The sequence below is a fragment of the Aythya fuligula genome, chromosome 11 (assembly GCF_009819795.1).
Source record: "Aythya fuligula isolate bAytFul2 chromosome 11, bAytFul2.pri, whole genome shotgun sequence".
Lineage (NCBI taxonomy): Eukaryota > Metazoa > Chordata > Aves > Anseriformes > Anatidae > Aythya > Aythya fuligula.
In genome coordinates, this window is record NC_045569.1 from 21,002,594 (window position 1) to 21,026,800 (window position 24,207).

Genomic DNA, 24,207 nt, shown 5'->3' on the forward strand with positions numbered 1-24,207 from the left:
CACTGAGCATACACAACCAGTTACAGATAACTATGCTTCTTGCCGAGGCTAAGAACTTTGTGACAGAAGTAGTAAAACTGCATTATCAGTACTTACAAACTCCAAAATGACCCCAGAGAAAAAGAATCCACCTCACTGAAATTGGATGCATTAGCTTTAACTAATAGTCCCTGGAGTTAAGAAGAAACAAAACATCTCCAAGTCAATACTGCAGATCTTTATATTCAGAGCAATGCACTTTGATCATATGTGACATATTATCGTAAGTGACCAGCCCAAAGAGAAATATCAGAAACAATACTTGAAATTAAAAAAAGTTTATTTGAAGATCTGTAAAACAGCTCTGTAAGAGACCAACATTTCCAAGACACTACTATATAATGCATTTTCCTACTGTTAGAATATAAAAAGTCACAGTCCTTCAACTACCTAAACAAAAACATACATTTATGGACCAAACATTTTACTTCCAACACCAAGAAAGAAAATGGGTTTGAGAGTCAGACTAATAGCACCACAACTAGGTGATCACAACCCTCACGGGTCTGAGTCTGGATTTGTCATTGCTATGCCATAAAGCAGATTCGTTAGGCACATCTTAATGTCAGACCCATGAGCACAGAAGAGTTCATACAATGAAATATAACTGCATTCTTTTCACATTCCACTGATGCAAACAGTAGCAAGCCAGAAACACCAAAGTTTCCACTAAACTCCAAGCATCCATTTCAGTACAAGAAAGTTTTCAGAACTTAAAAATGCCAGTTCTATATTAAACACACAACTTTATTCACTTTATGTTTACATAGTCTGTGCAATAGAGACATGTGCAATAGAAGGGTGAAGAACAAGACGAAGTGGACAGTATTACAAGGATCCAATGATCACTGTGTTGCAGAGCAGCACACCATTATACTGCTTTCCGATGATATTCGGGAGGGGCTACTTCATAGTCACTGGCACTAAACAATGCAGAGGAGTTCTTTGCTAAGTACCTATGAAAGATATTAAAAAGATGAAATGATTTTCTCCTGAAATCTGTTTAGCATCACAAATGAATCAAAAGGTGTTTAACTGAGATCATAATGAATGATTTCAAAAGTATAAATCCACTTTATAAATCCATCCACACTATAAATCTACTTTATAAATTCATCCACTAGAAAGTCAGCTGTCCAAAGCAATTAAGGATCTGACACCTCGTGCCAAAAATCAAATCCAAACAAGCTGGTGTCAAGCAGCTCTGGCTCCAAGTGAGCACAGGGAGGTTAAGATTAACAGGATGGAACCGCTTACATTTGAGGTTCAGTCAGCTGCTGAACCTCAAAACCCCCCCATTCACTGAAAATAAGCAGACTTTTGTAACGTGACCCAAGTTTTGTCTTGTTAAAAGGGTTTAAAAAGTACTTACTTTAAGAAGTCATGCAAATAGTTTAACAGCAAAGCCAGACTCTTCTCATCAAGCGGTGTGTAAGCAAGCATAGCTCCGATTCGTACTGTTCAAAACAAGTAGCACTTCTTGTTAGAGATGATTAAGTATTTCAGTAAGACTAAACCTGTACTAGCATATATGAAAAGCCCAGGAATCTATTTTTATGTAGAACCTAACCTAAAATAATTATTTTGCATTCTAAATCATAGACTAATGGTCAGTTATTCAATGTAATAAAAATAAAGAATGAAGTCCCAGGTTTCAAAGTTGCCTGTCAAACTTGTGCAATTTACTCTCATCGATACTCAAGACAGGAGAATTGTAAGGATTTAATTCTCTAACCTCTCTCCAGCCTCTAGTGAGATACTTACCAAATAGCCTCAGTAGATGTGGGGCACCATAGACTTGAGACATAGGAGCATCTGGGTGATCTGCTAAGATTTCAGCATATTGGGGCCTCTCAAACTTGTACAGTAGTTGTGTTCCCAGCATGACATTGAAGTATTCTTTAATTCCAGCCACAACTTCATTGACTGCATACTCCCTGGTAAACAGAGAAAACATTGCAGATCTTGTTCTAATGACTGGATGAACATTAAGACTGGAGTTGGCTTGGTGAGTCTGTCAAAGTTCTGGAAGTCTTTTACAAACCTTCAGATTTTTCCAGGAAAAATGTCTGGAGACCTAAAAATGTACAGCTGCGAGAAATGGTGCGTTTCAAGACCTCCTTTAAAAATTGTTTTGAAAAAACTTGGTTTTAGTCATCTACAAAAATTAGCTTGCACAGTCGCTTCAAAACAGCAAACTTCTTAAGACGTTTACCAGCTCTTTGTTTTCAACCAAAGTTAATCCTAACTCACAACAGTTTAAAACTGTCTGATTAAAGTAATCAGACCGAACTACTGCTTAATGGAAGGGGACAGCCATCCAATATTTCAGGCAATTGACTCTTTGTAACTCTCAGTGCCATGCTCTTACAGGCCTTCAACTTCACAACGAGTTGAAGAACAACTGTATAGGAATTTATTTTCTGTATAAGCAATCATCTGTCACTCCACCCAGCAAAAGTTTAAAGTGGCCATTACAACTAGATAAATACATCAAAGCACCCTGACAAGCCAATAATATACTTCCTCTTGAATTGAAGAACAGTTTCAGACTTCAGGCTTTTGTCTGTGAAAGCAAAAAGCTTCATTTAAGAATAAACACACCCTGTTTGTTGTCACAGCTGGACCGCTGATGCAACTACAAGCAAGAATCTTCAAAGTACCACCTCAGGATGATCAGCTTTGGCCATCCGATTCTTTTAAGAGAAGTCATCATCTACCTGCCTGTCCTCCACCCCTTACCTCAACGAGAAAGCCTGCCAATACGGTAACACTTTTTGCTCATCTGCTATGTAGCCTTTTTGATAGTTTGTTCAGCTTACACACAGCAAGCAACGCCTAATTTCTTCATTCAGTGTAGAAAAACTGAGCTAGAACGAAGGGGATGGAGAATGATTGACTTGGCTTCTGTCAGCTTCCTTCAGGAAAAAAAAACCTGGGGAAGGGCAGGGCATGAAGGAGAAGTAACATCCAGAAAGCAGAACCAGGTCTTTGAATTACCTCCTCAGATTCCTTAACTCCTTGATCACCTTGGTCTTGAACATTAACCTGAGCACAGGGCTGGGTTTATTAGTTTAACAGCTTTACTAATTTTCCCATGAACTACAAGTGCAGCAACAACAGCAAAAGATGTAGTTACGGTTTGAAACGACTGCTACTTACTTGTTATCAGTATTTCCTCGTGATTTCTTGTAGTTTGCATAATCCTCTAAAATAGAGTCAACATTCTTCTTGGCAGGAAGATAGAAGAGCTGGGAAAGAAACAGAATTGAGCAAATGCAAGTTGCCTAAGTTGTGCAGACATTTCTATCTACATGCTAGCCTTAGACAGACATAAGGGTATTTCCAGAATTAACAGGTTAAGGTGTTAATTCTTACTGAAGGAACATCAACTGTTTTAGTTGTGCATACTGAAATACTTAACAGCAACCACAGTCATGTTTCCATTTAACGTTTCTGCTGCTCAAAAGCAACCTGAACTGCCAAAGTCAATCCAAGAGCCAAAGGTATGCAGCAAAGCACACAAATGCCAGTGCAGACCTGCCTAGCGCAGGTCACACAGCTGTTGCAAAAGCAACGGTGACAGCTTTGATTATTCTTTGTCTGCTTTGCTTCTTGCTTCTACAGTTCAGCAACGGGTACCACCGTGCAAAGCAAACAATGCCACTAGGCACATGCTGGGAAGTTTCACTGCCTGCACCATCTAACGATTATCACGGCTACATCACAGCCTGCAGGACTGAAGACAAATATTTGTAGCTGTGATTGACCAGTGATTACCTTCCATCTGTAACACCATACACAGATCACCTGTACTCAGATACTAGTTCAGTAACACCCTGCAAGGCTAAGCAGTAAATTCACAGATTTGCTTTGTTTCTTTGAGGCACGGGCCCCAGTTCACTTACCAATTTCTTTACCAAATTCCTTTCACAAAAGCATTATAGTCTGAAGATAATCAGGTAAAAAAATCCAGTCTGCAGAACTGGAGTCAGTGTAACACATACTAATACTTAAGCACTTTTCCTGCTGGTGCAAGCATAACATTTCTATTCAGCACAAGTCAGCCTTATCTATGTAGGACAAGATTTTTGTCCATCTGGGATTTTTGCTCACTGTGAAAACAGACAGTACCTCAGAGCTGCAATAAAATTCAAAGCATGCAATTGCAGCCTATCAAATCAAAAACAAACAACTTGCAATGCTATTTTCTATGCTTCTTGCCAATTTAAGTAAGCAGCTCCACACTAGTCATGACTTACTAACAAGTTTATGAAAGTGTATTATACTTTTTAAAATGGAAGACTGTCTTGTCTAGGTAAAATTACTGTATCAGGAAGCTTTATATAGATTCTACCTCGCAGAAAAGTAGAGAATCACTGCTTTAAAAGACTGTTTCTGTCGGAGCTGTAGAACTTGAGATACTTTAAGAATTGGGCAATAAGTGACGTGTAAACAAGACAGGAAGGAACTGAGATAGAACGTCTACCACACACAATGTTCCTACAGATTAGTTGTCTACCAGCTAAGCAAACTGTTCTAAGCATGTTTGACCTATTGGCATGTTTTGAGGAACACCACACTTCATTTAAAATTACTCTACTTTCAAGCTTATGCCCTGTTAAACTGAATCTATTCCAGAAATGTACATTCAGCTCTGCTGCACCATGCTCATAACCTCACAGGTGACCTTTGTTTAAAATCCAACTGGGATGAGAACTATCAAAAACACTGTCAGGCTTCTGTCAAACTCTACAGGAGATTTAGCTACCCTGCACTTGAAGAGGATATGAAATTCCAGTTTATTGTCCTTGCCTATGCACAGATTTTTTTTTTTTTAATTTATTATTTATTTATTTTTAGAGATTACCTGCTTTTGCCTGGTGATCAAGTCCCAGTCATCTACCAGCCATGGTTTCAGCTCTTCTGGGATTTTCACCTTTACTTCAACTCTGTTCATAAATGTTTCTTCCTGGAAAAAAAAAAAAATAATAAAGTGAAGCCACACTAATTACTATCAGATAACTATCCAAGATAAGAGTCACCGTATCGGTTATTTCCACAACTCAAACACATCACTGGACTACGGAATTGCCAAAGTAGACTCCAGAGGGAACAGGGAAATAACTCAGATTTTCCAAGGCCTCTTGGCAAACCTAGGGTTTTGCAAAATTATAGCATTTCACGCTGCCGTACCACAGAACAAACACTGCTGTCTGAGCAAAGCATCTCGATTTTCTGTCAAAAAGCCTACAAGGGAATCACCAACACGTACACTTTCCACTGTTGGATCAACTCGAGCCCTCTTCTTCCTAGGAGGCTGAGGAGTCTCACTGGTACTGCTCCCCTCTCCAATTCCAGGAGCTGTACAGAAAAGAGAAGTTATGCTGCTTAAGAAGTCTGGTAAGTCAGTAAGAAATGCCATTAAAAAGAAAAAAATAAAGCATTTAAAAGTAAGATTCAGACTTCAAGTCATCTTTTACTTGCTTTTTGTTTTAATATTACTTGTATTCTGAACATCACACATTTCTGACTCTGATCTGCTAAATTCGTGCTTATCTGAAGATGGAGATTTCTGCATTAAGAACAAACCAGGGCATCAGTACCTGTAATGTTCTTTGGAAGAATGTTTTTGGAGCCAGCAGCTCAGCTTTGTGAATTGTGTCCCATGTCAATAAAAAACAACTCTGACTTACCAAAGTATTTCAGATTCACGCGGATACCACTTTGCTTTTAATTTGCAGGAAGTCAAAATCTTGGCAAATAGTTTCTGTACAAATCAGCAAGTTATATGTTCCTCCTGCTGGAGGGGAATGGACATCTAAAATCCAGGAGGAACACTATAAGGTGATACTGTAAGCAAACCTGGGGGGGGGGGCGATTTAAGATCTTATTCCAGCTAAGAATTTTTCACTAGGGATATCCACTTCCACAAAAAAAAATAAAGATATACTTACTTTTCTGTTTGTTCTTTTTTGTTTTCCTGCAAGAAGAACACAAATTATTGCAAATATAAAGACAAGTATTTAAAGAATTGAAAGCCAGAAAAATTGTCCAGTAAGTTCAGAACCATGATCAAATACTTAGCCTATCGAGTATTTAAGTAGCAGCAAAAGAAAGGAAAAAAAGTTAAGTATGATTTATCACTACAGTTATGGTGCTTTACGATTTTTCCAGGACAAATGGTAGTATTCACATTTTGGGGATTCATTAAACTTAAACCTACATAAGTCCAGAAGACAGGCCAAGAACAAGTATTTTAGAACAGACCTGACCAACATTTACCAAGTAACATCTACAGATACTTTGTATTTTCCAAATACTTATAGATGTTCTACTTCAGCATTTCACGTATCACTTAAAGACAAAATACAAGATAAGGAAACAGAGGTGATGGAAATTATGAGTCACAGCTAGATGACTTTCCAGAAAAAGTATTGAAAAAAAAAACAATTTTACCATTACAGCAGCATAAGAAAGTTTGAATATCACTATCAGAATTAGTTATATGCATGAACTTGCATGATCATGCAATCATAGCAGTCCAAAGTTTAAGGGAGATCATGATTATACTTACTGGAAACATTTGGAACAATACTGAAGTGTTGTTCCTACCATTTATCATCTTCCAGATGCTGCTCTCTTAACACTTCAACACTTGGACTTGCCTAAATTCTCTCCTTAGCCCTTACTTTTATTCCAACAGTTATGCTGAGAAGCTAACTTCCAAGAATTTTAAAAACACTATGTGCAAATATTCAAATATGTCAAGATACGTTAATGACAAAAAAATAAACTGCTACATTATTAAAACTAAAATTAAACTTTGTACATTTACTAACCTTTTCTAGAAAATTTGAATTAAGAGCCTATTAGCCAGGTTTCCATTTGCTCACTGTTGATAGGAATCCAGTTAAACCCCTCTCAGAAATCAGTGGCCTAGATTCCAGATTGTGAGGATAAAACTCTTTACCAGTACAAGATTATTTCTTTGTTAATTCATCACAACGTCAAAAGACATTTGTATTCAGTCTCTGAACCGGGATTATCTCAGTCAGGAAGTAGTCAGTCTCAGAAAGGTCTGAAGACAGGAAAAGCAACACTTTTTTCAAGCTTCAAGTCACAAGCAATCATTAGGCTTAAAAAGAACAGTGGGCAGAGTAAACATCCCCTCTCCAGGAAGAGGTAACAACTGCCAAGTGAAGTCACCGATAATGGACTTGTGTATTGAAGAGAATGCCTTTCCTTCCAAACCTAGAGTAAACAAGTAGAAACAGGGAGTTCTTTTGAGAATTAATGTCACAAGATAAAAATAAAATCAGAGCCATCAGTCTAGAAGCAGAGTGTTAGAAAACTGGAGCAGACAGACAATCCAAAGTACTTCAAGAACTACTGCAATTAAGAGAGAAGACCACACCTGTGTTGTTGATGCACAACGTCTAGCATAAACCCATTCAGGGCAGTTGCTTGTGCTCTCCAGCCTCATTTCTTACTTCTCGATTCCTTACATTTTAAGTTATTACATCTCTGCTTCAAGCCAAAGCAGCCATCTGTTCGCAAAGTCTAAGACAAACCTGATTTAGGGAACAAAGATCTCAGGGTAGAGATAAAGCATTGCCACTCGGCAGATTTTTGATGCCTGTACAGCAGAGTGGCTCTTCGGTAGGTTACGACAGCTGTGCAAGATGAATTGCTTCTGCTGCATAGAGTAATGTAAACATACAGTGCACTCAATAGCCAGGAGAAAGATGCAGCATTCGTATCAGAGCTTGTAGACAGCCTTATCGAGAGAAGCTGGAGCCCGCGATAAGCAGCACATCTGTAGGCAGGCTCATTAGAGACATACAGCTGAAGAACATCACACATGTTCCTGTCCTGGGTCTGGCAGGTAACTTCCTGCAAAGGAATTCAAGTCCCAAGTGACACAAAGAGATGAAACATCCAGGAAAGGCTGAAACACATCCTTCTGTGCCATTTTACACCTACGTGTAACAGCAAGCCTCGGAACACAGAGCAGCATTAAGTGTCTTTCAGGGTCATGCCTAGAGAATCATCAGGAGAAAACAAGATTAGCTTAGTAAAGAATTCAACACAAACATCGTCACGAGGAAAAACAAGACATGGGAAGGTTTGCTTACTCTACAACAGTTACGAGTCCACGACCATCTAGGTCAAATACCTGCTACTGCCCACAGAACTCTTACTTTCCCTAAACTCGAGCCTTTTAACAAGACTTAGAAATCTTTTGGAACCTCCCTACAACAGCTGGTTAGGATGCAAGCAGCACAACGAAGGCGAGTTACCACCTGGGGCTCTGGGATTTGAGGTTAAGACTCTTGTAAATGCCAGAAAAGGGAGATCAGCAAGGTGCCAGGTTACTGATAATACGACAGCACAGATGCAACTAAGCTGTCCAAAATCTTGAAGTCTCTCCTAACACAAGGTGTCTAGTAACAAAAGCTTACATGAAAATACTCAAGTATGAAAAGCAAAGATGTTGAAGTCGTCGTCAGCCCTCTACTGCTCTCGCAGCTTGGTTACTAAATCAGCTGCAAGGAGCAGCATTCCCATCAGAATTCAGTTACAGCCTCCAACGCTATTAGCAAAGGATAAATACTGAAGTCAGAACCAAACACATCTCCTGCACGGTCAGGCTACCTGACCTTACACGGCACACCAAAGTAGAAGAGGTAACAAGAGCAGGAACAGTCAGCAGTGCAGAACTGCTCAATACCAGGAGTAACCAGTGGGTGGGAAGAGTGTTTATTGTAGAGATACCATTAAAGGGTGAAGATGGACCAATTAATCCTTCCTCAAGATGGAAGTAAGACCAAAAACCCCGTCAGAAAGCATTAAAAAAGACAGGAGTCGTCATCCTCCTTCCCCTCCTCAGCACAGTACCGAATTAAAATGAGGAACACGCTGCCACAGGATGCTGTGGAGGCCAGAGGCCCAAATGGTGCAGAAATTAGGTAAAACAGTCCTACAAACGCCTATTAAACCCATCACATGGATATAGCCTCCTACTCAGAAGTCCCTTGCTGACAGGCTGCTAGGAGCAGAGGGTATTTTTGGCAGAAAAGCACCGCAGACTTGACTCACTTGAGGACTGTCCCCAGGTACGTGCTGTCAGTGACCACCAGACAGCACAGCGGGTCAGGAAAGTCTCCAGCTGGAGCCACAATGGCCCTCCCAGGGTTGTTACAGCCTTAGGCAGCTGGCACAGAGGCAGTATTCGTATACTGTCTGACATTCAGAGGACTGAGTAGCTCATGTGAGAGCTACGAGCTACGCCAAAGATGGTAGGGGATGCCCCAGAGGACACGCAGCAGGAGCACATGCTTTGGAGCAACGTGTTCAGATTAAGAACAGGCCTTCTGTTAGAAAAAGTAACAATAATTCACATTTAAGTTGAGATACTGCTTTGAGAACATCTCTGGTGACACTGCTTGCAAATACATCAAAAAAAATACGTCTTCTCAAACCTGTTCCTCAGTGCCATACCTTCACTCTAACCCTCTAGGTTGCCCTTCTTCCTCTCCGAGCACAGGCTGACTCAGCTTACTGGTTTTAACATAATAATCACATTAGGCCCATCAAAGGTAGCATCAACTCTTAGAAACTGGAATTCAGCAGTACCATAGATAAGACAGTCTAGGAAAGCCAGTACCTGTAGGGTTGGATTTCACTTTCGGTAACCCACTGTAAACACACAAGTGTTTTCTATCAGAGTTTTTCTAGTTAGCATATGATGATTAATTTCAAAAGAACTGCGAACAATTTGCATTTCATGCATATTTCTATTTGATTAAATACCGCTTAGACATAGCTTTAAAAAACCTTTTGAACTAGTTGCTGCAGTTTACAGAACAGTTACTCTGAACAGACTCAAGCCATGACAAAAATACAGATTACAGAGCAAGATCAATCCTCACATTTGTAGCACCATCTACAGCAGCAGCCGAGCTCTCAGACTCGCAGAGCACAGTGCAGTTTATTACTGATTTCCATGGAAAGAGAACTCCAGGCTACAGTAAACATGCAGGCCAACTGCAATCTTCTAGAACAATCCAGTTTCAAAACCCTGAAGTCAGTTGTCTTCCACTTTTTGAACAGCGGGCACCAAATGCATTTAGCTGCCCAGAACATCCCCTTCTCCCAGCTGAAAACTTACACATTTCAGAGAAACTAAGTTCTGTTAGTCCACGCCAGCTTTAAAAAAACACAATATTCTGCAGCACTTTGAATTGTTAACTGAATTGCTACCAGAGCTTACATCATTACAACTGACGACTTTAAGAGTCGCTAAAGGAAATCTATGAAAGCAAGGAGGTTTGGATTTCAGGATGAAAATCCTGGTTTGACAATCCATCCTTAACTCACCGCGTCGATATTGTAGGGGTCTCCAAACAGCAAACAGTATGCGCTCCATCTCGTCTGAAAAATCTAGGCACAATGGGGGTTGAGTTAAGGAAAGAATGTCAGACCTAGTGCTCAGCCTTTAAGAGAATCTATTTAAGATTCAAAAATTTACCTTTTTAGCGGTGTTTTACAATCTTATTGAACATTCCTGGAGGATAGTTTTTTCTTAGACTTATTTCCTTTGCATTCTCGTTTGGCTATCTGAGGAATAAGTTTTTACAGGTAAGTTTGAACAGCTCCCTCTGTTCAATCCTCCAAGAATGCTACAAAAGGTAAATTTTGAGGCCTAAATAGGTTGACAGCGTTACCCTTTTAGAATAGTTGACCAGTTTCTCCCCCTCCCCACCAACGGTACATTATGTACCTGCAGCGACCTCAGATTTATAACAACAGAACAATCCCGAAGTGTGAGCTGTATTCCCAGATTTGTCACAAGCCACCTTGACTTCAGGTGTAAGCAGGATGTGAGCAGCAGCAGTTGAGGCAATAACGTGCAGTATCGCAACCCTGCATCACTGCTAAGTTCAGTCACTGCATTTCCTCCCCTCAGCCTCCAGGTAGGGAAGAAGATAGGGAGACTTTGTTGGAAGAACCAGAGGTCTAATTGAGAAGGATGCTGGTAATGGCTAGAGACTAGGAGCAAGATCAGTGCAACAAGCATATGGGACCCTGTGATAGAACCTTTCACATCACAAGACTGCTGTTTTAATGACAGGCTTTCCTCCTCCCCCTTTACTACTCTGATCTTCCACCTGGAAGGAATTAAGCTTTCCAATCACCATGAGAATTAGTTTCCTGTATGTTTTGCTACACCAGAAACAATCGCTGATGCTTAGTATTGTGATGACAGCAAAAAGCAAAACCACTCCCTTTGCCCAACTGGTTTTAACCAAGAGTAAAGACAGACCCAGTAACATGCTTTTGAGCTTTGAGTTTAAACAGAAGCTTAAGATGAAGTCCTTTTTGCTGCGTCACCTTGGATGCAAGGTGATTACATGTGGGGGAGAGGATTAAGCTGACTTTGAGTTCTACTGCTTTTCAAGTGGAGGTTTAACATTTAGCATTTTCTCAGCCCCAGAGAGCAAGTCACCACCCCACTGCAATCAGCCTGAACTCCCAAAACGCCTGAAGCTGACAGTACGGGGAACCTACTCCTGAATTTACTCTTAGGAAGTTCTCTGTAATGCAATTTGTAGTCATGAAAATATTTACAATTGAGTCATCACCACCTATGTCAAAATTATACATTAAATTAATTCTACTCCTACTGAATAAAACACAAGCAGACTCAAGTGCAACAACCCCTCGAGCAGTCCCATTAGTAATTACCATAATTTAGATATTTTAATTAGTTTTTAATGACTTGCATTAGGAACTGTCTGAGCAGGCTTTTTTCCCCCACCTCCTCCAAATAAAGACAGACTGACTACGTCCCTGTCAGAAGCCCATCCCAAGCTGAGAAAGCACACAAAACCAGTGTGCTTAAGGCACTTCAGAATCTGTAACAACAGACCAAAGGAATATACACGCAGCATTATGACCAAATCCATCTAACTCCCCATTTCGAAGACCAAAAGACAATTTACAGCCTTGGATAGGCTTTGGCCAGCTGCAAAGTGAAATCTGCATTCAGGATCTAGAGCGAAAAAAGCCTTTATCCACTGCCACTGCACTTCTCAAGCCAACGATACTTATTTTGTAACGCAAAGTTACCCATAAGTGAGGCATGAAATGCGAGGCTGCTGCCAAATGCTCTTAGCTGCTGAAATGACATCCCTTCCTTCCTCGTGAAGACTAGAATAATAAAAGGAGTCAGCAGTTCAAAAGATCTAGGATATCACATTAGAAATGAGTATATTCGTGATTAAAAAACTGAAGTACTACCCCAAACAGAAGAGTTTCATGACACATGAGCAAAGCAAAAGAGCTATGAGAATCTAAGCATAAGGCCACACAAGCCTATTCTGAAAAACAAAAAGGATGAAATGGAAGAAATCTGACAATTACGTTCTGATTTTTTTTTCTAATAAACATCTGAGCTTGCTTCTGGTCTCTTAAGATGCAAAACCATTTTAATAGCATGTGTTTAGATTTGGAAAAGACAGCAAAACACCAAAGGCTTCCTAGAAACGGTTTTAACAACTGTACAGTAAGAAGGCAAGGTATTTTAAGGATTTTTTTCCCCCCACATAAGTGCTTGCGCAGCCTGGAAGAGCTGCAAAGTTCTGTACAGAAACCAATTTCACTAAGACACACAAGTCTTATGAGGACGTCACAATTGAGTGTCAGGCAACTAACTTGAGAGGAATAGTATTCCAGAGAACTATGAAGTGTTAATGTTTAGCCTACTCAGTACCTGGATCCAAGATTAAACATCATTCAGTCTTGGAAGACAGTTTTAATAAAGTAATTCAACAAAAGCCTTTCAGATACCTCCACAGTAAAATGCCTGCATGGGTTGTGTCAGGAGTAAAAGAATGGTTCTTTAGGCTAAACTATAAGAAGAAAACTATTTAGAGATCAATAGTAGAACTTACAAGCAAAAGTTTGAGTTTTTTGTTTTTTAAATAAAAAGCTTCTTACACTTCAACATTTTTCTGCTGCAGACCAGATGTCTTCTTGCCCGGAGCAGCACCTCTCATCTTCCCCTCTGCATATTGTTCCCTTTAAAAAGAATACATTTTGCAGTAAGACTAACAGGAAAAGAATCTTGTTTTCCCCTCAAAAGATAATAGGTTATACAGAGTATTCACAAAACTTCTAGTAAGTGATTTCAAGTCTTATTTGGGATAAGGAGGAACAAATTCAACTCAATAGCAAGAAAAGGACTTTAAAGGTTGGGCTAGATGATCTTAGAAGTCTTTTCTGGCGTAAATGATTCTACGATTTAGGCTTCTTCATATAACAAACTTCAGAGTATAAATTTCCATTTACACCATCCTCTTTACTCAATCACCTAGAAGCAACACACTAACTGCTTCTGAAAAATAGGACATTCTAGACAAAAGCACTTTTGTTACACAAAAAAAGAATCAAAAGACTAGCACTCATAAAAATCAAAGTATTTGCATGCATCTTGAAGCTGCCTGAGAAGATAACAGAATGGTTTAGGTTGGAAGGGACCTCTGGAGTTCATCTGGTCCAACCTCTCTCTCAGTCAGGGCCACCTAGAAAAGGTTGCCTAGGAACACGTCCAGACAGCTTTTAAATATCCCCTAGGATGGATATCCTCAGCAGTTAACAATGTATTTTAGGGATACTGCATAAGGATCGTTTTTGGTCACCTAACTTCTGTGTTACAGAAGGTACTTGCAGTTCATCAGGTTGCCTCTCCATTTCATCAACCTACTCTTCATTGAAACCCGAAGTAAGTTTTAAAACTAAGCAGCAGCTCACTCTTAAATTTCTGGAGCACTGAGATCAGAATACCTCTGTAGGCCAAAGCACCGCAAAGAACAGAGGCATCCTTCTTGAAGGCATTTGTTGTAGTTTTCTTTTTTTGGTTGTTTTGAACTTACTGCCCTCCTTTGACATATAGCTGTTGGATTGAAGCTCTATAGATAAAAATTATTCTGCTAACAGTGACTAACAAAAATACTTACTGATTGGCCTTTTGAAGTTCCTTTTGTTTCTGCAAATTGGTATCCACGTATTTGAGCACTCTGCTTTCTGGAACCCATTCATCCCAGCTGGAAAAAAAATAAAAATCAAACAATTGTTCAAAAACACCACAGAACTGCATTCTACATAAAATAGGATCAATCAAAAGCTTTGCAGAATTTGAGACTGAACTTTGCTTTTGTTACAAGTCACGGACTGGCACAACTGAGTGTAAGTTACTAAACGCATTCCCCACTGCCTGAAGCTGTAACAGTTTCTCTAGGGAACTGTAACCCTCAGTCATTTCTGAAAGTTTCCCAGATTTGAAGGATAGGCAATTTGGGAGGGAAGGGACTGTCTTAATATAGAAGAATCTCAGGAGAAAAAAAAATCTACACTTACTAAATCACGGGGCATCTGTAGCCATAACTATATTATGAAGCGAGTTTCCTTTATCTATTCCAACATTTTATAAGTTAACAAATTCAGCAATAAGATCTTACTGTAAGAAGAAGAGCTCTGATTTCTGTCTGTGAAGGAAACCAAGATGGCATGAATATTTGAAGAATCTGAAGTGAACGATGTAAGAGAACAGGTGTTGGGGAAATTGCCATTATGAGCAAGAATTCCACTTTGACAAAGAGTGGATAATCCGAGCAATCTGACAAATTATTTCAAATAAAAGCACATTAAAAGTGGCCAAGTTATTCCGAAACATGCAAGTTAAAGCTCTTTACATGAGTTCTGTGTCATTTTCACTACATGACAATAGCTACCACCCTTGGAACACCAAAGTGACAAAAACCAATGCCACTGCAGGAATATAAAGTTTCCAGGATTCAGACAAGCCAAGCTTTGCATCCAAATGCTAGAGAAACAGACAAGCAGCTGTACGTATCCTAAGGTTCCATTTTTAGGATAGTGCTTTGGTCAGATAGGTAAGCTCCTTGTCTTATTCCTGTCTGTACAGCTGTGAGACCTCCACAGAAGTGCTATATAACTGCAGTACACGTTATGCTGTATGATGAAAAAACTTCCTATCTTGTTGATATGTGCAGAAAAAAAATAAGCCGAGCTATTAACAAGTAACAAAGGACCGTAATTACAGAAACCAAAGTTAAAAAAATCACATTGTCCCAGTTGTATAGATATTGCAGCAAAGCCACTTTTAATGTAGCTGGAAGCTTGAAGGCAAAAAAAAAAATATATATATATATATATAAAAAAAAATCAAAAATCAGAAGGCCTTCTGGAGTCTGAATAGCTAGAGCTTCTGCTCACTAAAACCTTCCTTTTCTTAAATTCAAAACCGAGTGACAGAACTCAAATTAAACAAAAACTACACAAATGCAACAATCTCATGACAAAATTAATCCTCAGTGAGCTGCGCATTGTATCATGAAGACATCTTTATTCTTTAGAAGCATCTTACCGAGAATTCTATTATTTGTGCAGAAGGGAAAAGTATCTCTAACAGCAACTTTGCATGAAAGGCCAGAACCAAAACACAGGTTAAAACTGCTCCTGTGAAACACTAAAACAGACAGCTCTTCCCATTCTGAAAGCAGCCTTCACAAAGGCATGTTTTTCCAAATCTTTGCTGCCAGAAGCAATTTAAGAGTGAAAAACACAGCGAGTAGAGCACTTTGATCCACTGCACCAGGGATTACCTCTCATACCAGCACGCAATAAGAAAGTTTTTACACTGAATATTTCTGCCAGGGAGGAATTACAATAACTGCTGTCAAACTTGAACAGAGCACTACAAAGCCTTCCCATTCATTAGTCTGCTGACACCCTAAGCTAGTTTGTCTAGATAACCAAGGCCTGCAGGAAACAGCTAGTTAGGCAATGTTTTCTTTGTGTTGCTATAAATCATTGACTCAGCTATACAAAAATGGGTCAAATTTATAGAACCTTCTAAAGACACAGAGGGAAGAGCTTGTCCATCAAGACAGCATTCAAACCGATGAAAAGAGACAATGAAGGTCTGCTTTATGGAAATACTTACTTTTTATTCCAGCCACTGTAATGGATAAAGTATTTCACTTGCTTGTCCTTTATGGCAACCTTTACACACTGGAACAGAGAAAAAAGTTTGGTCAGTACCACTGAGAACAAGAAGATCTCTGAACGAGTTTTTCTTTGTAAGCTTCCAGACTCTAAGCATGCAGAGATTTCATGCAAGCAATTGAAATACCTGGCAGCAAATTCACAGCAGAAACGAAGTTCTCTAACACAAGTTACTGCCTATTTAGATTTGGAAGGGCTAGGCAAACAAAGAACTCTGCTCAGCTATCCAAAGGGCCACTTTCATTGACAAGAAGGATTGGAAACCCCTGAGGGTGACCCAAAGAGTAAACAAGCAGTCACTTAACTACCCCAAGGTTAGCCAAAAGCCATTCACTAAAGAGCTTGCTCACATGCAGGCCCCTACCTCACAGACAGGTAAGCTGGCTGAAGTAGAGGAGTCTTCAAAAGTACAAAATAGATAATATGGATCTCTGCAGTCACAGAGAGCACATTATATTCAGTAGAAAGGGTTGCAGTAAAGGCTTTTTCTAGATTAAGAATGTACAAATGATGTAAATAAAAACAGGTACTCCTGTTAAAGACTGGCCTCTAAAGACAACAGCTCTCAGAAGCATCCCTCCCTGAAACTCTTCTGTCTGAAAGTTCAGCACAGCCCTACCGGCAGCCTGCAGGACATTGCCACAGCTCAGCCAGAGGAAGACAACGAGATGAGCCGGGACAAGCACGCACACGGCTCATAACTGAACCTTCCCCTGCACCCTGACAGCTAGGAGCTGAAGCTACCACATCTGTGTAAAAGGAGAACATGGCCAGAGACTTGCCTCTTCCTGCAAAAACACAACCCAGACGACAGACTACATAACCCTGTCTAGTCTTATCTTGGTGCCCGCCCATGTTCATAAATTCCTGGCTACACCAAAATAAATCCGTCAGCTTAGTCTCGGATAAGGCACTTCATCCAGAAAGGATGAGCCCTGCCCTGGAGATGCTGGGCTACAGATGCTGCTGTACCACTTCACAACATTCTCAAGTTGCTTCACTGTTGGAACACGAAAGCACACCCTCTTTGGCTCTAACTTCTAATCCCTTTTCTCTTGCCATGCTGATTGAGTCACCTTTAAGTACTTCGGAGAATCCAGAGTCTTCTGCCATACAGCATTTGCTCAAGATCACTGCCATAACTCCTCCCTGTGCTTCCTCCAGTTTAAAGCAGCATTAATACTTAAGTGTCAACACAGAGCAGAACATCTTATTTTACTGCTGAACTCAACACCATCATGCATGGAACAAACTCAGCGTCACCCAGACCTGCAACTAGGAGGAAGGATACTAGGATATCTACCTAATATCCTTAATTTTAGCTCCTGGCCTTAAACCCATCGATGTAAGGCATAGCGAGTAAATTAATACAATTCTTTACTTTCCTGAGCAGCAGTGAGAAGCGCCTGCAGCAGCGAGCAGCCACACGTACCTTTGCTTCATAAAGGAGAGGTCCATGAAAACAAAGCACTCGCTCACCTGAAAGAAAGTTGCAGATAAGCATCTGAAAATAATCCTCATATATCATTTCTGCAAAATACACGTTATCAAGTGCAGCACAGAACGAATCCCAGGTCAACCAAGCAAGGAACTCGAAGGCAGAATCTGATCTGAGAAGCAGGCTGGTGTCTGGAACATCGATTTACTGTCGTACAGGAGGATCAAAGCTGATTACTTGGGCCATGAAGGAAAAGACAGACTCCCGAGGACTTCCCCAAAGAACACTCATGCCAGGACAGCTGCACACAAGTCATACCTGAGCCTGCCCACAGCTCTGCAGAAGGGCTGGTTAACTTCAGCAAACGACTGGCCCCAAGCCCTGTGCTCCTGCCTGCGGTTCTGGCCACCCCCAGCCTGCTGGGGGTACCCCCATTTTGGGGAATGTACCCCCATTTTTGTACATTCAGTACTTTGCCATAAGTCAGAACTTCTTTATAATCACAGCTAACAACCACAGACTGCAGTCCCCGCATCCTTCACACAGTCCACGAGCACTGCTGGAAGCCACACCTCTCCTGCAATCCTTATGCAAGATCTTTCTAGGCAAGATGTCCACATTTACTACGAGCAAGGACACGAACCTCGGTGTTGCAGAAGGGTTACCACGAGCACAGAGGAACGCCAACAGGCTCTTCCTCCTCCTCAGCTTACTGCAGACAGGCACAAGGCTTCTCCTGCACACCTACAGACCGCTTCTCTCCTGCGCTGCAGAGACACCCACACCTATTCATCATCCCAGAGACGGGGTTTGGAAGAGAACAGTTCTTCAGCTAAAATAGCTGGCAGAAGCTAGCTGAAGATGCTCTGTAACACTCAGGAACGCCACGCTACGCAGAACATCCCTGCTGCACCAACGGCTTGCACCCAGGCAAGAGCAGGCAGCTCTCCCAGCCCCACTGTCGACACCTTCACGTGAGAAGAGCTTGGGGAAGGCAGAGCTCAACAGCCCACTACGTCAACTGTTCGACGTGCAGAGCATTTATAGAAGCAAGAAATTCCCCTTTCACATCAAAGGGAAGGCTTGTGTCATGGCCCGGACATACAGGCTGGTAACCAGCATCTTGAGAACAGACCAAAACCAACGAAATCCCACCAGCACCACCAGGAAGACAAATCTGCTTTAAGCCTCTCCGAAGTTGAACTTGACATCTGAGGAAGACTCCCAAGACATTTCCCATTCGCTTTTAAAAAAAGTCAGTGACAAGATTAACACCCAAGATACCAGCAGCCACTAACTCCCACAGGACCAGGCGCCGATCTCCGTTCCGATGCCTACACCAACACACAGCCCTTCTGTTTCACAGGGTACTCACACTTCCCGTCTGCCATTCAGGCTTTCCCAGCTTTCATGCATTTTCACAACAAATGCAGGCTCCTCCTCGCCCATTGCTTTGTGAAGAGTGCCTGTACAGACAGCTTCTAAGCACACCTATCATTTCTCTTGGGAAATCTACAATTAAAATAATTTCACTTGTCATGCTGTGAATGCCCACAATAAAGCACTTGAGCCTTAGGCCTGCAGGCAGCTTTATTCATGGGACGTTTCTCCATTTTGGTGCTAATGTTGAGATTACAAACACCTATATTTAGGGAAGAAAGTCCAAATTTGAACGCCTGTTATAAATTTAAGCCGCATGTATCCCTACAGCTATGAACCATTTCTGTCTGGAATTCTACCCAACCTTTACCTTCTGCAGCCCATTCCATTTCACCTGAACTCAGTTGTTACATCGTGGATCGCACTTTAAAATCCCGTGTGTTCCTGCAGGTTAACACACTGGTGTCAGCATGGGGTGCCAACACACGACTGACCACGTTCTGCCCCCAGCTGCCCCAATGCACACCCGAGCACTGCACTGAGGGGCACTGAGCATCCAGACTCCAGCTTCTTCTGCCAGCTGCATTTTTAGAGACAGAGCCACGGTGAGGGACGGGGAAATAAGTTTTCATTTACCTGCATCAGTACCAACCACAGCCACTACCTAAAACTCAAGATGCATGCAAAGTAAGCCCTGCGGGAAGCAAAATCCAATCCGTTATTGTCCTAAAGCACCGGGTGTGTTGATGTTAGCGTGGATCCTGTGATCCCACCCCAAATGCTGCAGGGCCCCAGCACGGCGCCCATCGCCCTCCTGCGTGAGGGTCCCCCCTGGGAGCTCCCCATTAAGCAGGGCGAGTGATGGGCACCTTTTGAGCTCGAGAAAATAAAACTCCTGACGTGGCCAGAAGATTTCAACATTTTTAACGTATGTTAAAAATTAACACGTTAAAAATTAACCTGCATGAAAATTAAGCGCGCTGTGCGTGACAGGGAGGGGAGAAGGGCAGCCTCAGGCCTGACGGGCAGGATAGGCCGAGAAGAGGAAGAGAGGAGGCCCGGGGGACCCCCAGCCCTTCCAGAACAATCTCCCCGCCTCAGGGGCCGGGGCCGGGGCCGGGCCCTCCCCTCACGCTCCCAGGGCCCGGTGCTGACAGACGCGGCCCGGACCCAGCGCCCCCCCCTGAGGGCGAGCAGGCCCCGGGGGCCCAGCCGCGGGTACCGGAGCCCCCCCCGCCCGCTCCCTTTGCCCCTTCCTTTCCCTCCCCAGGCCCCGAGGGACCCCCCAGCCCCTCGCTCACCCTCCTGGAACTTGGGCTTGGGGTCCTGCTTGGGCGCCATTGAGGAGCGCCTCCCGCGCCGCCCGCCCCCTCCCCCGGCGGCCTCACCGCCGCCGCCGCCGCATCACGCGCGGCCGGCCCCAGCCCCCGCCGCACCGCGCATGCGCCGCGCCGCCGCGCCGCAAAGCACGCTGGGGGTTGTAGTTCGCCTCGTCAGGAGCCGGACACCCCCCCCCCCACTCCATTATGCCCCCCTTTTTTCTCCGCGCCCCCAGACTGCGCGGTTCTGTCCGTGAGGCTGCGGTGGGCTGGGGAGCGGCGCTGCTGATGCGGAGCTACACGAAAAAAAAATAAAAAAAAGCAGAGAAAGGCAAAAAAGAATTACCCGCCCAACGTGGGGCTCGAACCCACGACCCTGGGATTAAGAGTCCCATGCTCTACCGACTGAGCTAGCCGGGCGTTGTCACCAATGGTTGCCTCTGCGGTACTCGGCAGCGCCGCCCCCGCTGCGGCCTCCCCGGCCCCGAGTGGGGCCTTCAGGGGGCGGCCGACCCCCGGTACAGCCCCGGGGCCCGCGGGCACCGAGCCGCGGGGCAGGCGCCCACCCTCGGGGGCTGGGGCCGGAGCTGCCCGCAGCAGCTGCCCCGCTGCCTCCTGCCCTCGCTTCTGCGAGCGTAAAGCTGTGCGTGTGGGCAAACCCCTCGTACTGGAGCAGCCGCGCTCTGTTTGTACATGCAGCCGAATTGTGTGTTTTTTCTGTCAAAATGCTTCCTGTGATTATTCGGCCGTATCTCTGTTGTCATATTTTCACGTTATCACTTCAAAAAATAAAAAAAAAAAAAAAAAGGAAAATGCTAGCCAGGCAGACAGAAGTGGAGCAGCACTAGACGTAAACGTCTGGGAAAGCCACGCGTGGCCTGACAGCACCAGGCAGTCTTCAAACCCTCATGCTGGCTTTTTTTTTTTTAAGAGATAAGGAAATAAATATTTTGCAATTCCACATACGCTTCCTGTACAGACTGCGCTCGATGCAGTGTGGGGTTGGGAGGGCAGCAGAGCCACATATCCATCCCAGCGCAGGAATGTCAGTGCTGTGGGTCACTGCCCCTCTCTGGAGATATTTAGCAAGGAGGAGGCAGAAGTGGCCAGATTCTGCTTCCCTTTGGCAAAACCACCGTGAATGCAGTAGCACAGCGCTCACTGGGCACTCGACGGCCTTGCTGGAAGTTGCCCAGAGCCATTCAAGTGCAATTGGTTTTTAAACAGCAGGGTGCCTTCAAAATTAACCTCGTTCTTCTCTGTTGCTTACAGAAGACACAAAATGCCTGATTTGGATGAGTCAGACATGAAAATAATGGCACATCGAGTGCGCTGCACATTATGTATGCAGACCTAAAATGTCAAACACTCTGACCTGGGCTTCATCCTATATCAAATACATTTTGTGATGTCTTATAGCTAAATTACACTTACAAATGCAGACTTCTGAGCACGAACTGCTCCGTGTAAAAAATGTCAGAGAGCTCCCCACAACCAAACCTGGAACACCCTGTCCTCATAAACCTGACCCACAAGTAATCTTTCCAAATGTACGTATCAGAGACTAAGCACTCAGTTTGGCTATTCCTTAAACATTTTAGCCTTCTGGCTTAAATAGATAGAGCTAGGTAGTGAGATCTGTGTGATCCTGACGTGCAGAGAGAACAAGCAGGGAAAACAATACAAATAATATGCTCAGTTAGTAACAGTCACATATTTCATGAGGAAGGGGCTATACTTGCCTGCAGTCTTCATGCCCTGCCAAGGAGTTATTAAATAGAAAAAAAAAAGAAAAAGATGTAAAAAGGGAAAAACCCCAACCTTGTAGTGTCGGTATCAGTAGAAGGGGAGATGGCAGCCCAAATAAAGCCTCAAAGAGGCGTCGTTTTTCGGTGACATTTGTGCAGTGGGACGGGGGAGAGGTGGCAGTCTCGTGGAGGAGACTGCAGGGAGGGTGCGGAGCGCCCCTGGGTGCTGCGGGCCCCTGGGTGCTGCGGGCCCCTGGGTGCTGCGGACACCCCCTCGCAGCGGCCGCCGGGGGGCAGCCCCGGGCCGTGGCGGCCGCCGGGGGGCAGCGGCGGGGCCGGGACAGCGGCGGGGCGGCCCCGCGGGCCGGGACACGATCGTTGCCCGGCCCGGCCCGGCCCGGGGCTGCCCCCCCCCCAAGTTTTTTTCGGAGCCGAGCTCCGCCCGTCGCGGCCCCGCCGCCGGGCGCCGAGCCGCCGGTGCCGCCGCCCGCACCCATGCCGGGCCCCGGGGGGCTCCTGCTGCTCGCCGCCGCGCTGGCCGCGGGCACCCGGCAGGGAGGCAGCGCCGGGCAGCCAGGTCGGGGTGCTGGGGGGTGCTGGGGGGGGGTAGTGGGGGTGCTGGGGGTGCTGGGGATGCCCGCCGGGATGTGCACGGGGACGCGCTGGGGATGCCCTGGGGTGCGGAGCCGCGGCTGCCCCCGTGCTGCCGGTGCGGGTCCCGCCGGTCCCGGGCTGCCCCTGGCTCCCCCCGGGATCCCCCCCGGGGTCTCCGGTCCCGGAGCGCCGCGGCCGGCAGCGGTGGGGGCACTGGGGGGCTCCGGGCACGGGGAGGTGTCCTGCTGCCAGGCATCTGCTGTGGGGCTCCAGCCTCTCTTTCAAAAGTGGGAGCTTTTCTTTTCTTTTCTTTTCTTTTCTTTTCTTTTCTTTTCTTTTCTTTTCTTTTCTTTTCTTTTCTTTTCTTTTCTTTTCTTTTCTTTTCTTTTCTTTTCTTTTCTTTTCTTTCCTTTCCTTTCCTTTCCTTTCCTTTCCTTTCCTTTCCTTTCCCTTCCTTTCCTTTCCCTTCCTTTCCTTTTCTTTTCCTCTTCTCTTCTCTTCTCTTCTCTTCTCTTCTCTTCTCTTCTCTTCTCTTCTCTTCTCTTCTCTTCTCTTCTCTTCTCTTCTCGTTTTTCCTTTCCTTTCCTTTCCTTTCCTTTCCTTTCCTTTCCTTTCCTTTCCTTTCCTTTCCTTTCCTTTCCTTTCCTTTCCTTTCCTTTCCTTTCCTTTCCTTTCCTTTCCTTTCCTTTCCTTTCCTTTCCTTTCTTTTTCTTTTTCTCCTTTCTCTCTCTCTCTTTTTTTTTTTTTTTTCCCTGTAGTTGTTAAACAGCAGGACCGTGTGCATTGAAACCAGGACTGGCCCCAGCCAGTGGAGAGGAGAGGTGGAGATGCATTGCAGGAGGGCAGAGAAGAGAGTGAACGTGTGGACAGTGCACTTAGCTTCCAGGCACTGGCAGCTGGCAGCAGCAGTGGACACAACTTACAGATCAACAGATATTTGGGTGCCTGACCCCACTTAGGAAAGGTGATTAACCCTAAAGCTAACCACGAAAACCCTTTCTTTGCAGACCCTGCTCTGTGGTCATCAAGCAGCGACATCGTTCATCCGATCAAGGTTGACGAGACTGGAGCCTTCCTGTCCTACGATTTGTCCCACCGAGTGCTTCACAGAAGGTCTCTTTCCTCCAAGAGCAAGTTTCTCACCTTCTATGAAATGCATTACAAAGGCCAACCCCTGAAATTCAACCTGAGCCTCAACAACAACCTCCTCGCGCCCGGGTTCGTCAGTGAGAGACGATACGGGGGAATCGCTGACGCCAAGATCCAGTCTCACACTTACAACTCCTGCCACATGATTGGGGAGGTTCAGAGCCGGACCCTGAAGGGCGGCCTGGCCGCGCTCAGCACATGTGATGGCCTGGTAAGTACTGAGGTTCCTCACCCACAAAAAAATAGCAGAAGCTGTGTGAAATCCTTTTTTTTTTTATTGTGAAAGTAATGGCAAAAGTCCTGACAGCAACAGAGTCAAGATCTCATTGTGTAGGTCTGATGCTGCTGTGGATGGGCTGACTGTAAATTTCCCATGGATTCCAGCGGTTTGGGAACTCTTGGGACTGTGTTTACTTGTGTTTGTGTCCAAATTCCCAAAGACAGC

At 43.9% G+C, this 24,207-nt stretch overlaps 2 protein-coding genes and 1 non-coding gene across 5 annotated transcripts in view; 1 reads left to right on the plus strand and 2 right to left on the minus strand.

The window, feature by feature from the left end:
* Nucleotides 1-301: 301 nt before the first annotated feature.
* Nucleotides 302-20,349, minus strand: MORF4L1 (mortality factor 4 like 1). 3 transcript variants are annotated; one of them, XM_032194739.1, is made up of 14 exons: nucleotides 20,254-20,349; nucleotides 17,567-17,613; nucleotides 16,073-16,140; nucleotides 14,565-14,591; nucleotides 14,064-14,150; nucleotides 13,045-13,125; nucleotides 10,423-10,485; nucleotides 5,997-6,022; nucleotides 5,315-5,403; nucleotides 4,910-5,011; nucleotides 3,202-3,290; nucleotides 1,804-1,976; nucleotides 1,412-1,496; nucleotides 302-995 (listed from the first exon to the last, which is right to left on the minus strand). In XM_032194739.1, exons 1-14 carry the CDS (start codon nucleotides 20,291-20,293, stop codon nucleotides 911-913), a joined length of 1,062 nt encoding a protein of 353 aa, XP_032050630.1. In that variant the 5' UTR covers nucleotides 20,294-20,349; the 3' UTR covers nucleotides 302-910. The 3 variants fall into 3 exon arrangements, with proteins under 3 accessions (XP_032050630.1, XP_032050629.1, XP_032050631.1); XM_032194738.1 differs by having other exon boundaries at nucleotides 14,565-14,630; XM_032194740.1 differs by lacking the exon at nucleotides 14,565-14,591.
* A 269-nt stretch (nucleotides 20,350-20,618) lies between these two features.
* TRNAK-CUU lies at nucleotides 20,619-20,691 on the minus strand. The gene has a single exon. It is a non-coding gene; the product is annotated as a tRNA-Lys (tRNA).
* A 1,823-nt stretch (nucleotides 20,692-22,514) lies between these two features.
* Nucleotides 22,515-24,207, plus strand: part of ADAMTS7 (ADAM metallopeptidase with thrombospondin type 1 motif 7) — a 45,178-nt gene continuing 43,485 nt past the window's right edge. The window contains exons 1-2 of the mRNA XM_032194862.1: nucleotides 22,515-22,596; nucleotides 23,621-23,973. Coding sequence (XP_032050753.1) covers nucleotides 22,515-22,596; nucleotides 23,621-23,973 — 435 coding nt within the window. The remainder of the gene's footprint in view (nucleotides 22,597-23,620; nucleotides 23,974-24,207) is intronic.

Bases quoted from the DNA above. Each gene is read 5' to 3' on its own strand.
- MORF4L1 (XM_032194738.1), bottom strand. From the start codon at position 20,293: ATGGCGCCCAAGCAGGACCCCAAGCCCAAGTTCCAGGAGG. The intron at 14,631-16,072 runs GTAAGTATTTCC...CGTTCACTTCAG, and splicing joins TACAGTGGCTGGAATAAAAA to ATTCTTCAAATATTCATGCC. The intron at 996-1,411 runs GTAAGTACTTTT...TATCTTTCATAG, and splicing joins TATTTGCATGACTTCTTAAA to GTACTTAGCAAAGAACTCCT.